Raw genomic sequence first — 14,383 nt, forward strand, 5'->3', positions numbered from 1 at the left:
CTAGTAGGATCAAAGGCTGAGTGGGAGGAATGAGAATGAAGTCCACTTTTGCCCAGGCTGTAGCCATGGCCACGGCTGACAACCTCTAAGCACTGGACCCAAAACTTGATTGCAGGAAGCAAGGAGAGGTTTTTGTTTTAAAACTGCTCCATGTTCTCACTTATTCTACATCATTCAGGTAGGATAAATGGAGGACAGATGAGTAGAGCCAGCAGCTCCTAGTTATGGTCCTGCCAGTGCTGTGCTTGGCAGCCCTTCCATGCGCAGGTCTCTCACCAGTGAGAAAGACTCAAACCTGCAGAGCCATCCTGGCACTTGATGAGCAGCTACTTGCAAAGCACTGACCTACACATGATAGGCAGTTTCTTGGGCTCAAAATATTGTAAGCAGATCCCCTCTCCTCGTATTTTTTCCAGGGAAAAGGGAAGCACTGAGCAGTGTTCCCCCCCTGGAAGACAGGTACTCCAAAGATGCTTGCTAGCTCAGCATACTTCAAATTTGGGACACCAAATGGGAACTGGATATTGCCTGTGGACTTCTGGAAACACTATGACTAAAAGTTAAAAACCATTTTCATAGGGTAATCTGACCACTACACCTTCTGAGCTGAAAGAAGAAATGGAGAGGCCCTGTACCACTGTTAGAAAGGTAACTACCCATCACCTAGACAGTGCTGAAAGACTACCAAACAGCCACAGAGCAGTTTGTGGTCCCAGTCACTTGCTGAATAAATTGGATTAAAACCAGCAATTCGTGAAACATTGCTATGAAGGCCATTTCACACACCCCTTGAGCTATCTCATCTCCATCCTATAGCAGGCATGTGTCTGCATGAAAGTCACCCCTTCTGGGGACTGCGCTGCTAGGAAGAAATTAAAACAACAATTAAAATGGGGTATTATGTTGTTGTTGTTGTGTCTCAATAAAATATAATCCTGGCTAAACAAAATAAACAGTGAGCATGAATGAGTTTCTCTCTCCAGAGTGCTGTCAAGCTGTCAAGTCACAACTGGGGAAGACTGCTGGCTAAAAGACACTCTGGCTTTGGAGGTTAGCATATGGATATGCCCTTTACTGAGGCACATCCAGGGTGCACAAACAGCCTGGGCTGCTTTCTAAAACAAGGAGGAATCTGCATACTTCGCCCTGAAAGCTATTTTTGAGGCACAATACATCCCATACACATGCCCCAGCTTCCTTAATGCCAACTGGGCAGCACTGCACATTGATGAGAGGGAGGCTCGGGCACAGGGCTGGGAATTGAGCAGTATTCCACTGCTGGCTCTGCCTTGAGATTGCTGTTGATGTGACCATCTCCAGCAGGCCAGTCAGCTGGCATCTCTGCTTCCCACTCTTTCCCACTGCACAGTGGTCCTATGAGTTTTAATGCATACATAAACATATTTAGAAATATTTTCTTTCATCTGGGTGGGTATGTGGAAATGCAGGTAGTGAGGTATCTACTGTTTAAATAATTACTCACCCCTTTAGAGATGTGAGCATCCTGAGCCTAAAAACTTGCAAGCCAAGGCTCTGCTCAGGTTTTCAGTAACTTTTGCAAAAGCTGGAAAGAGCACCAGACTAGCTCACCCATGCTGGCAATGGCAGAGGAAAGGGTAGCAGCTATGCACTCCAGTATCACATATTGCCATGTAGAAAGAATATAGGTATAGAGTGTATCCCTGCCAGTACCAGGACAAAAAATTATGCAAAAGAGAATTAAAAAAAAAAAAAAAAAAAAGAGCTTTGACTCTCAAATCACAGCCATCCTGTGGTCCTCTGCAGCCCCAACAGCTGGCAGCAGACACAGCTTCCAAAAGCTTTGCACAGCCTTGCAAGTCTGGCTCGGAGAGCCCATCTGGAGGAAACAAACACAGAGCTGAACCTGTGCCAAAGGTTCTCCCTCACCCTGCACCTTTGCCTTCTGTAAAATTCACAGCCCTGTTTTCCCAGGAAGAGCTCTGCAAGGTGGGGAGAGGGAACAGACCTAGCACCTCCTAGGTAAGGGCTGCTGGGACAACAGAAGCAGTTTCACTTCGGTCCATCCAGCGGGGCACCCTGGGCCTTCTGCACAGTGACCGGGACACAGTGACCGGGACACGACAGCGAGCGGGGCAGTGCCTGCTGCGGAGGTGCCGGGAGAGGGCGATCCCCCAAGGGCTGTGAAGGAGAGCCCAGGGAGGCAGCCCCCGGGAAAAGGGAAAAGCTGTGAAAGCTGCTCCGGCACAGTGGAGGCAAGGAGTAGGACCAACAAATCCCACTGAAATGCTCAATAATGCGTTTTGTTTGTTTGTTTGTGTTTTGTTTTGGTTTTGGTTTTTTGTTTGGTTTTGGTTTTTTTGTTTTTTGTGGGGTTTTTCTGTTTGGTTTGGGGTTTTTTTTTTTTTGTTTCATTTGTTTGGGGTTTTTTTGTTTGTTTGTTTGGGAATTTTTTTTTTCTTTTTTCTTTACCAAGATTCCTGCACATCCATGTAGATTTAAATTAAATCTAACATGGTACGGACTGAACGAGGACATCACTTCTCTCCCAGCTGATTACCCGTGACTGCTGCGGAGTGACACTCCAACGTGTGCCTCTGCTCTCTGCCTGGTGGCTGCTTGAAGCACGCCTTGGGGCAAAGCACCCCGAGCATAATCCTCGGGCCAAGCATGCACTGTGTGTACAGAGGGCACCCCTGGGCATGCTGGCAAGAGGGGCAGCCCAGGGACAAACACCCTGCCCCAGAGAAGGGGGAAGCTTTTCCTTATTAACTGGAAAGCAACTTTCCATAACTGGTAACCACATTCTCCAATTACAGATGCCAAAAGTAATCAGGCTGGATCACAACAGAGGGAGGGAAGTTACGTTATTTAAATAGAAATTATTTGGTTCCCAGGGTTCTGATCAAATTTGGCAGCTACTGAATTAAAGCAATGAAATTACTGTGAAGGAGGCTGTGTCTCAACTTATTTCCAGTCTTCACGGACCTGAAGAAGTAACAAAAGAAAACATCCAAGTAGCTCCGAGGAGTTTTCTGTAAACACCCTAAACTGATATTTGGGGAGCTGGGGACTTCTACCTGTCACTAGCAGTTTCCTAATTAGACCAACAGACGATGGGCTCAGACCAGCAGATTTGGCATCCTCAGAAAAGCAGCACAGACTAAAGCTTGTGTGGCAAATGCTGCTCCCTTGATTTGCAGCACAGCTCAGGCGTGATGAACACTTTGGGTTTTAGCTTTGCCTGCAAACCTGTCAGACCTGAGCTCCACTCTGTGCCCTGTGTGCCCACCCTTACCTTTTGACAAATGTTTTTGTTAGTGCAAATTCAACTGTCATCATATCTGGAATTGAAGGAATAAGAAAAACACAGGAGGCACCACAGGGGGATCAAAAGAGACTCGCAGGGATTTTGGGCAAGGAAGGGGAAACAGGTCTCAGTGTTAATATATGTAATATCCTGTCACAGGGAGAAAAGATAAGGAGTGCAGAGCCTGAGCTGAGGGTGAGAGGGAAAAGGTGCTGATGTTTATTGTGCCCTGGTAGTGATGCCCTGGTGCTGGGCACACCCCTGCGACCTGCCAGGACTAGAGGTGGAGAGCAGCCAGGTGCATGCACCAAAGTCTAATCCTGCATAGGAAAGGGACACCTGCACAGCCCTGCAATCTCACCCACCCCAGACAATACCACTCCATGCCCCAGGACCATCACCCCCATGCAGAAAAGCCCTGTGCTCCCTTGTGCATCAGCCCAACTCAAGTCTCAAAGCTGCCTGAAAAGAGAAGATCATGTCACAACTCTGAACCAGTCAGAGCTGCATGTTCTGCTTTGCAGCCCTGGACGGGCCATTTCCAAAAACCCTGGGAAAAAATCTGGAATATGGAGGAGGCTCTCACACATCAATCAATCACTGTCATGTTCTTAATGCATTACTCTTAACTAGCTCCTGCTGGATGTGAACACCATGAGCTGGGCTTATCTACAACACAGCAAACACAAATACAGTGTGGGCTGCCCAAAGGGGACAAGAAGAGCCAGAGCAGGCAGAAGAAAGGAGAAAAAGCACTTACCTTGTGTGAGCAGCAAGGCTGTGGGGAGAGAAGAACATGAGAAAGATGGGGAGAGAGAAGAGGGAAAATGTTATTATTGTAGGGGGACAAGCTGTTTTGCAGATGACAGGTGTCAGTGAGCAATGGACACAGTGCAAGGCTGCATGCGAGCTTGCCAGGGCCACATGCCAGGCACAGGCTGGGGGTCAGACCCCAAGGCAGAGATGGAGAGGAGGCTGGTGAGCACCCAAAGTGCTGGCTCCCCGAAGTCACACCCTCCCAAGCGAAGGTAGAAGGATGAGATGCGGGTGGGGAGTAGCTGGAGGTGAAGGGAAGTAGAGGAGGGACTGTTACACTTGCCATTAGGGTCTGTTGTGACTCAAAGTGATCCGGAGGCACAGGAGCCAACCCTGTTTCAGCTGGGAGTGTGTGCCTGTGGCTGAGTTTGGCATAACTGGGAAGGCCCTGGGAAACCCATGGGTAGCTAAGAAGGTGATGGGCAACTCACTGAGTAGAGTGTCATCAGAGAAGGTGTTCATAAAATGGGTACTGGGACCCAGTATAAAGTGGTGCAGGTGGTAATGCAGCTGCATGCCATCCCCTGGGATGCCCTGGCTACCTACATCATATCCTGCACCCCACAGGTCCTGCTCCCAGAGGGTCAGAGTGCTGCAAGGAGCATGGGCACACGTAAAGCGTCACTGCTTTGAGTTCTCCTGGCTCTCTTTGCTCCTAAGTGTAGGTCTGCCTGACAAAGCTGCATGGGCAAATGCTATGCAATAGTATCATGGTGGGATGGAGCTGCCTCCTGGGAAATGTGACCACATGGTCCTGTCAGATTAGAATTGGAACGAAGGGAGGAGAAGAGGGTGAAGGTCCTTGCAAGAGACGACCTTACCCTGACTTTTCAAATAGGTACAACACAGCCCTCTTGCTGCCTTGGACAGTGATCTTCTGGTTCTCTCCTGCCTTGATTTCCCCATTCCCCAGGGATACAGCTGGCTGGATCCCTCTTACATATTACCTCTAGAAAGCCACAGCCTGCATCCAAATTCCAAACCAACTTTAAGAGACCCTATACAGCAAAAAACACAGAAAACTTCTTCAAGAGAGGCTAAGCACCACCTTTGTGACTTATCTTTGACTTCTTCCTGTCCTCCAAACAGCCAGTCCCTGAAAACTTAGTTGCATGCAATGACAGTATTGTAATTACTAACACTTATTACCGTGCACTTTTAGTCTTAACAGCTTAAAACTCTGTACAAAGACTGAGTCAGTACTAACAGCCTCATTTGACAGATGGTGAAGCAAGCATAGCAAAGCTAAAGGGAAAGTTCTGCAAACTCAGAAGTGGGCTGGAGTCCAAAAGTGCTAATTTATCCAGGCTTGCCCATTCAGGCCTCTGAAAAGCAGGTGCTTCTGTATAGAGGCATCCAATTGTATCAGCACTGGTACGAAAGTGATTTCCTAAACAATTTGTCAAAGGTCGCACAGTGTACCAGTGGGAAAGTAACCCTGAGTTCCAGCTCCCAGCACCCATGGGCACAGCTTTCCTGACAGCCTGTTCAGGGGCATCAGCCCAGTCAAGATCTTCATTCCACATATCCATCTCCCCTGGTGGAAATACCCTGGGCACGTGGGGTGAAGTCCCTTGCCCATGCAGGCAGGTAGAGGTGCAGTGAGAGAGGAAGGCTCAGTGAAGAGGCTCCTTGTTGAGCACCTCTTGTATTTCAGAGGCTGTTCCTCTGAGAGTCAAAAACCTTTGGGGGGAACATTCATAAGTAGGTTCTGCAGCATCTACAGTGCTGCAGAGCCATGAGAAGCACACAACCTGCTCTGCCCACATCATCTCCTGTCCTCCACACAGCTGTGCCTCCAAGTCTGCAGCAGGTTTGTCACTGCTCCTTGTAGCAATCTTCAGTCACCTTGGAGCTCTGTCCTGCATGCTACCCTATGGCCTTCTTGACCATAGTCTTCTGGTTCTCCAGAAAATGTGGGGAAATTTATTCCTTTTGCAATTATAAGCACCAATTCAGTGTTCAAATTTCATATAATAAAATAATACTGGGCCCCTAAGCTACTGCCATTATTAAAAAAAAAAAAAATCACTTGTTCCTCCTGTTTTTAAAAACTGTTATTCCGGTGCTCTGGGATTTGAGTTTATTTTTTTATTCCCATTTGCTTTTGAGCTTGCAAAAGAACTATTTTTCTCCCTTTCACCCATGATATGATACATGAATATTTGAAGAAATCTATAAAGCTGTATCAAGAATACAGCATGCAGAAAGCCCAGGGATTCTTTTATCTTTATTTTTCTGAGTGAACGCTGTGCATGCAAGCAAGAAAATGATTTCACAGACTAAATCTTCCTTCCTGCACACACATCTGATAATGTGCCCTTAGCCCTGACCTGTAATGTTTCCTGACACTCCATCTGGAGATGCTGTACCTGTACCAGCCATGCTGATGGCCCCCATGCTGTTCCCATCTCTCAGGTGTGCTGCATCCCGTCCATTTCTCCCCAGAGCACCTCTCCTACTCCTACACTCCTGCTCTGCACATCACACTCCTCATGGGGCCAAACCAGGCCACCCCATTGCTGTTGGCATCTCAGGTAGTTTCAGAGGTTTGGCATGCACATTCTTGCAAGGAGCTGCTAAAATTAGCTCCACAGTCACAAACATCAGTGCCTGTGGACAGGGTGATGCTGACTCTCTCAGCCTTCAGCTCTGGATCCCAGCTTCTCCTTTACTGGGCTGCCTCTGCCCTGCAGGCCAGGTTTTCACTGGGCCAAGACAAAATTGAGTGCATGAACTTTGCTTCTCCTGCCACCTTTGAAAAGGGACAATTTGGACCTGAAAGTTGCTGCTGAAATAGTTAATTAGTTATGAATTACTTCATCTGCATATTCCCAATGTCCTTTGGGGTGAAATCCTGCTGTGATGTATGGATCAGGACTTGAATTCTCTCCAGCTTTAACTCTACTGAGGCCAAAGAAGGTTAAAAAAGAGGAACTGGGCTTGGGGTGGGAGCAGACCAGAAACTGGGCAATACTGTAAATTCTGTACTAAATATTTGTCTCAGATTTTTTTCTAAACAGTGAAATACCTTTTCCTGTTCTTTACCTTGGAGAGAGATTTGTCCACCCTGCATGCGTTATTCAGGACTCATTCTTTGTTACACAAATCTTTTCTAATCAATATCCATAAAGACTCCAGAAAGCCACTGCATAGATAAGAGGATCCTTGTTAAAGGCCTGGGATTTACAGGGTGAGCTGAAAGGAGGAAGAGGAAAGGAGGATACACTGCCTGCACCTCATGTGCACCCAAGAGACCTCAATGACCATGCAAACTAAGGGCTCAGTTTCCTGAAGAGGTAAGGCTCCCCCATCTTCCAGATGCAACTCTCCACAGACTCTGCCTCCAGACTTGCTCACAGAGATGAGCAAACTGGTTCCCTAGTTGACTGTGAAGAGCTATAAACAAGATAGAGCTAAACAAGGAAGAGATTTTGCAGCATTAACCTGAATGTTTTTACTGAAGTCCCTAGCAAAGCCCTTGCAGACTCCAAGAGACTCCTCTCCATCAGGAGCATTAACATTGTTTGTGGGAAGTGTTCACCTTCATCACAGAGCTACAGCAAATTCTTATTCTGAGGCCCCCTGCCACACGCTTCCCCTGGTGCATGAAGCTTGTCCCTCAGGGGTGCTGATACTTGATTAAAAGGAGATGTGTTATGAGATTTGCCCACACCAGTTGACTGTGCCAGGAGAGCTGAAAGGACTTCAGACAAAATGTTTCCAAGTCAGGTCATGCCAGCAAGATGTTAAATAGTGCTCGCCAGTCATCTGTGCTCCCATTTCCAGTGAAGCTGCATTCTGTGGGAGATACTTCCTGAAGCAAAATTTTGCATCAAGGATGTCAGTTCCTTTTACAAAACATAACTCTCAAGACTCAGCCTTCATGCACCAACCCTGAGGATGAATCTTCCACCACTGTGCCAAGAGCAGAGCCCAATTACCTTCATGAAACATACATTTCCAATGCTATTTTCACCATCACCTGCTATCAAGTGAAATCTTCCAAACTAGCCTTCCTTGCTGTTTGGGCTCCATTACTGAAACAGGTTGCCCAAGAAAGCTGTGGTTTCCCCCTCTTTGGAGGTGTCCAAGGCCAGCTTGGATGGGGCTTTGAGAAACCTGCTCTTAGTGGGAGGCAAGGCTGTTAGGACTACATGATCTTTAAGGTTCTTTCCATCCCAAACCATTCTCTGATTCTATAATCAGTACTAAGGTTAAAAACAATTTAAGCAGAAGATTGACTTTATCCAGGGAGTGCAAAGCAAGTTTTTCTCCTGTAATCCAGGACTGCAGATAAAACGTGAAAGCTGATGTTCAAAGGAAGCATTTCTCTAAAACCCTTCTGGGCTGACAGCAGCAAAATCCTCAGTCCAAGCTACGAGCTGACCAGATACCAGAGCTGCCACTGGAATAAGAGTCAAACTAACAGACAAATGTCATAAAGGAAAGGACTCGTTTCACTGCAAGAGCACATTGAAAAGGTGTTGAAAAAGGGATGGCCAGCAAGTTGGCTCAGGGTGCTGGGGGGTTTCAAAGCTCTGCAGTGTTCAGGAGGCAGGAATTCAGTTTACATGACCACACATCTGGAGGAAAGCAGAAGACAAGAAGTATTCAGAGATTAATTTCTTAGAAATGGAGAAGACAAAAAAATCAGAAAACGTAGGAAATGTCCAGGAGGATAGAAAAAGGCAACCTTTACCATTTTTCCCAAGTAAAGAACATGTCTCTCTTCTATTTCTTTTCACTCACACACTTTGATATAACCAGCTTGTGGCAAGCACCATCCTTGCCAGTGATCTTTGCATCAGATACTGAGTTAATATTGGTCCTCATCACAGACAGACCTGACAAGATACCCATCACAAATCTAGTCTAATCTCTCTGAATTACTAGTGCACATAAACAAAAAGAACTGCTGAAGTAAAGCTACTTGATATGGTTTGTTTGGATGGTTAGAAAGTTTTTGAATAGAATCCAGCTGCAGAAAGCAGTTGGTGGAGATGGGCTGCAGGACAGGGGTTGGGACTGTAGATATAACATTTATATATAGGGGAAAAGCAAAGAACAGGACTAAGTGATCAGCTAAGTGATCAACCTTATGGCAAAGGTTAACAACTAAGTGCCCCATGGCTCAGAGCAGCACAGCACTGATACAACTGGGGGTGACCAGTGAGGAATGGTATCTGCAGACGATGCAAAATGCTTCAGTCAAAAGGCTGTTACACGTTGTGCAAGCCCCGAGCAATGTGGAGACAGGAATGCACATTTGAGCCACCACAGGCACCTTCCTGAGGTGTTGTCTCTTGGTAAGGTGCTTGCAGGTGCAAACAGCAAGAGAAATAGGATTGAATTCCCTGCTGAGCTATGGTCCTTGCAGAGACCTCCTGGAGATACACAGCCTCACCTCATTGTGAAGCTCAAGACATGGTCATTCCCATCTACCCCACAGCTCTGCTCAGGAGAAGCAGATATTCCCTGGACAGGTGGTAGCTGCTTTGTACAGGCAGATGCCTAGCACAGCTTGGCCAGTAATGCAAATCAGCCATGTGGTAGTGAGCCCTGCTCTTGCCTGCTGTCCTCTTTTGCTGTGTGCCCATCAGAATGCCCCACCACTGCAGCCAGCAGCAGTGTGGAGACCCGCAGGGGCAGCACAGAGGATTTTAAAAGCATGAAGCTCCAGAATGAGTTCTGCATCCAAAAATAAACCAACCAAACTCTGCCCTAGGATGGTTTGAGAAGTAAATATCTATTCCCCCCAGTCACCAGCCCTGTGGTCAGTTCTGCCTGCCCTTCAGGGCACCACATTTCATCACTGATTTCATCACTGCTACCTAGCTTGTGTCCTCAAGGTGAGGTCCTGAGGGGTGAGTGTGAGCCCTTGGCAAGAAGCTGTGATAGTGCAGGCATAATTGTGGTAGATGGGCTGCCTCCACACAACCTGGATTGCAGATTACTTTCAAACACAACTGCCAGTCATCTGAAGCACCCAAAACTCCCCTGCTCCCAACAGGGTCAGATGAGATATTTTGAAGATGTTATGAAGGCCCCTCTGAGCACATCCAGTACTCCTACAGCACTCTAGTCACCAGCTCAGTGTGACAGAGCTAAGTGGGGAGTAACAACAAATGAAGACACACTGCCAAGAAAGACCACATCTTTTGTGGTGCTGGAAACTAATGTGTGGGTAGCCAAAACCCAGAGAGACTCTTCAGCAAAAGCAGTTTGAACCTCCCAGGAGAGGCAGGACCTGTGCTTTGCTCTCGCTATGTGCCATTTATCGCCCCAAGAAAAACAAGTGAATGCTCGGCAACTGTAGTTTGGGATTTTCCACCCATCTGTGGGTGCAGGGCAATGGCAGGATTCATGCTGCAGGGCTGGGATGCAGCTGACCTTGCAACCCACTGGGCTCTCTTGGTCGTGCATGTGCTTTGCAACAAATAAACCAGCTGAGTTCTGTCCCTGCAACAACACAATTATGGCAGGAACGAGCGTGGATGTCAGCGTGAATGTCCCTCCCTGATGCCATGTGGCAGGCTGTGTGCTGCCCTGACCCCGTGCAAGCCCATGGGCATCCCAGGCTGCTCCTTCCTGCCAGGAGCTGGCTGCTCACGTGTGCCCTGCAAAGCTGCTGGCAACAGCATCTGCTGTCCCTCACTCACAATGCTCTGCATGGGAAAGCCTCAGGTAGCTCCTTATTCTTCATCCCAGACACAAGGTATGCTTGTCAGAGATGCCATGGTGTGCAGCACTACGGAGCTGGGGATCTTTCCAGATGCCCTGGAATTAGGGTAGTGACTGCCACCTTGTGCCAGCAAGATTTAGAAATGTGTTTTAATCTCCCACCCCTTAGATTTTAAAACTGTGGTGCTCTTGCTCTGACTTTTCTATGAGAAGGCCAACCAGAGCCCCATGTCTTCTCCTTGGCATGGTCCTTCACTTCCTCTGGGTAAGGAGGGTGTGTTGGAGGGTGCACCTTTACCACCAGCAATGGATGCAGCTGGCCTGCAGGCTTTGTGCTGCAGATCATTCCAGCTGACTCTGCTCTTTCCTCCCTCTTCCTATTGCAAAGCAGAAGGTCCCACTGAATCCAACTGGTGTTGGTGTAAATGCAACACCCACAGCATGGCAATCTGGCATCATAGTCCTAATAACGATGAGGATATTTTACAATTGAACCACCCTAGGTGCTATTTGGGTTTTTTTTTAAGTAAGTGTTTTTATTTAGCCAGATGCTAAGTGGCCTATATGGGATAAAGGAACGGAAGACTTCACAAAAAACAGCCCAATCCTGACCCTGTACACTGAAGGTCACTGGTTTAGAAAAGAACGCAGGGCTTGCAGAGAGCAGAAAGTGAGTTGAAACTTTGCAGTGATGCTTCAGGCTGCTGAGAGCATAAGAAGGAGAAAGCTAAAGGTAGGTGATTTTCCTCCTGTGCCTGCTGAGACAGAGGTAAGAGTCCCAAGGAAAGGAAGGGACATTGTGGAGAGGAGACCCTACGTCATGGCAGTAGGGGCCACAGGCTTAATCTCCTTAATCTCCCAAGAAGAAATCTGAGTTTAATATGGCTATAGTGAGCAGGTCCCTCCACAGAAGCCAAGGCATGCTATGTACTTCTGTAATCTGACAGAGAAAAGTAGGAAAGTAGTGGCTACAAGCTGAGGCCAGACAACTTCTACCTGGAAGCTGTGCCCATATATTTACCCTGGCAAGCAATTAACTGTTGGAACATAACCCCGTGGGATATGGCAGATTTGTCGCTGCTTCTGAGCAAGGTTAGCTGGATTTGAGTGAAACCCAAGGACCTGTGCTCAGCACACAGTGAAATCTAATGTCCCTCATTGCCTGCAGGCTGTATGAGACAGTCTAACAGCACAAAGCTACAAACCCTCCTTGGGGTTGCATTTTATAAAGCCACGGATGCTACAGTACATTGCCATGCTAATGCAAGCTGTGTCTGTTCTGAATACCCTGCTGAGACCTGCCTGGGTGATCAGACCCAGACCGGCCAGAGGATGTGTAGCTGCTGTGCTGGTGAGATAAGAGACTGGAAATATTTCAGCAAGGGGAAGCTGTGCCATGCACAGACAACTACTAGGTGTTCCCATCTTCTGCAGTAGCACATGGGAGAAGTAGTAAGCTTGTGGGCACACACATCTGTCTCTGCTCCCTATCAAACACTCAGAAGATGGATTTCAATTTGCTTTTGTGAAGTGCTTCTGTTTAAAACGTGGCCCTTCCAGGCCACCACAAAGCTGGTGAGACCAATGGCAGGACTTGCACAAAGGAGTCAAATATGTAGAGGACAAAGATACACCTAGGCAAAGGGCAACGATGAGCGTGGGTTTAGTACCACTGTAATTCTGCTCTGCTAGGAGATCCTGACTCTCACTGCTGATGAAGCAGGACCTCAGCAGAGCTCCACACCCTCTAGAAACAGGCTGTGACTGCTTGCAACACATCAAGGAGGCTTCAGAGGAATGACATGGTGAACCATTTTCAAAACAAAAGCAAAATTACATATACCTTCCCTCTTCTCCCGTGGGCTTTTCACCGTGCCTCATGGGGACCCAAGTGCACCAAGGCAATGCCACTGGCAGGCAACAACAGAGGGAAGGAAAGGGGGGCTTATGGGAGGAGCTGAAGGAGTGACCATGCATTGTGCCCCTCTCTTGCCTTTCATATTCCCCAAGGTCCTGGCAAAGGAGAAGGAGAGGGTAGAACAGCAAAGGTGTGCTCAGAACAAAAAAGAAAACAGATAAGACATGGAAACCCAACCAAAAAAAAAAAAAAGAAAAACAGCCCCCAAGGCTTAAGCATTGCACAAAAGGAGGATCAGAAGTAAGCTGGGCTCTAAAAGGGAGAGATGACACTGAAACAGGGTGAAAGCAAGAATATAGGAGGGCAGAGAGTAAAAGTCGATCCATCAACAGAGGAGAAGAAAAGAGGGAAGGGGAAGGAGGAGAAAGAGGGTTATATTTTCTGGATTAGGGGGGCTGGAGACTTGATTCAAAATTTTTGTTGGGTTTTTTTGTTTTGTTTGTTTGTTTTTTTCATAAAGCATCTCACACCTGATATTCCTCGCTCCATCCATTTCGGTTCACCAAGGGCAATGTAGAAATTCTCCTGCCTTTCGTATTCCTCCTCATCTACTATCTTAACCCTTACGGTCTTCCTGTAGGGACAACAAAAGAGACAACTCTGTACAGTGGGTCAGCTGGCCGAAGGCACGGTGGCAGCAGCAGCAGCAGCAGCAGCAGCAGAGGTGGCGATCTGGGCTCCTGGCACGCAGCCCCATCCCCACAGGGGGTGAGCATCCGCCTGCCTGCTGGACACGGGGCATCCGTCGCAGCTGCTCCCTGGGGAGCAGGAGGGTGTTAGGAGGAGAGGTAGCTGGCCAGGAAGTGAGGAGGGAGGGAAAAGAAGGGGGTCAAACCTTGCTGATGGTTAGTGGGAGGTGACTCCTGCAACACTTTTTTTTTTTTTTTTTTCTCCAGTGTCACATGGTAATGGAAAGGGCATTGGCCACCTGGAAACCACCAGGGACCACCCTGGGGTATCCATTGCATTTTAGCTGGAAGATAATTGCTTCTGCTACCCTCACAATTAATAATAAACCTGCAGGGACTACGGGCTGGGAGTTTGAGTAGAAGAGAAAGAGATGGGCATTCACATACACGTCACCCAATGGGGTGAGGTGGGTCTCTGCCAGAAGGCTGTATCTCTGTTAGCTGCAAAGGAGGCCATTAATTCTGATTACAAGTTTTAAAACAGCACATCTTACTACTATTTCCCCTCAGCAGTGCCAGTCTCTTCTCCCTGACCTGTTTCCTCAGCAAGGACACAGCTTTCCCTGGGACCAGACAGCTTTGCTGGGACCTCACAGGGGAACACAATGGACTAAATTGCCTGTGAGGCTCAAATGGATATACCTTGGGCACTCGAGTGGGGCTGGCCCCTTCTACCTGCTGCCAGCTTGCCTAGCTCCCTCTAGCATCCTTGCAATGCACAGTTGCTGTGAGCCTTCGGGCAAACTAAAGCAGGGCATCAGGTCCTCCTTGCCCTCATCTTGTGCTCCCAGAAATTACAGAAGCTGCTTCTCTGGCAGTCCTCAGTTCCTGTCTTTATCTAACATGGGGCTGACCAAGCCATAGCAGCAGTGCTGAGTGATGATCTCCTGAGATGCTGGATGCATTTCTGCCCAGCATCTTCCTGCTGATGCTACAAAATTTGCTTGCAGCCTCTAGTGAGGGTGGCAGAAGGTCCTTCTCAAGCTG

The 14,383-nt window shown here is 47.8% G+C and overlaps 1 protein-coding gene across 9 annotated transcripts in view; it reads right to left on the bottom strand.

Annotated features, from left to right (window-relative positions):
* The window catches only part of SLC8A3 (solute carrier family 8 member A3), a 114,181-nt gene that overhangs the window by 8,510 nt on the left and 91,288 nt on the right, over nucleotides 1–14,383 (bottom strand). For 3 of the 9 annotated variants that reach the window (XM_071744504.1, XM_071744508.1, XM_071744509.1), the window contains one exon: nucleotides 4,050–4,067. The exons of 3 other annotated variants lie outside the window; for them this stretch is intronic. In XM_071744504.1, coding sequence (XP_071600605.1) covers nucleotides 4,050–4,067 — 18 coding nt within the window. Of the gene's footprint in view, nucleotides 1–4,049; nucleotides 4,068–13,177; nucleotides 13,282–14,383 lie in introns of all 9 variants that reach the window. 3 more of the 9 variants (XM_071744505.1, XM_071744511.1, XM_071744507.1) reach the window with 2 other exon arrangements.

This window comes from Heliangelus exortis, chromosome 5 (assembly GCF_036169615.1).
Source record: "Heliangelus exortis chromosome 5, bHelExo1.hap1, whole genome shotgun sequence".
NCBI lineage: Eukaryota > Metazoa > Chordata > Aves > Apodiformes > Trochilidae > Heliangelus > Heliangelus exortis.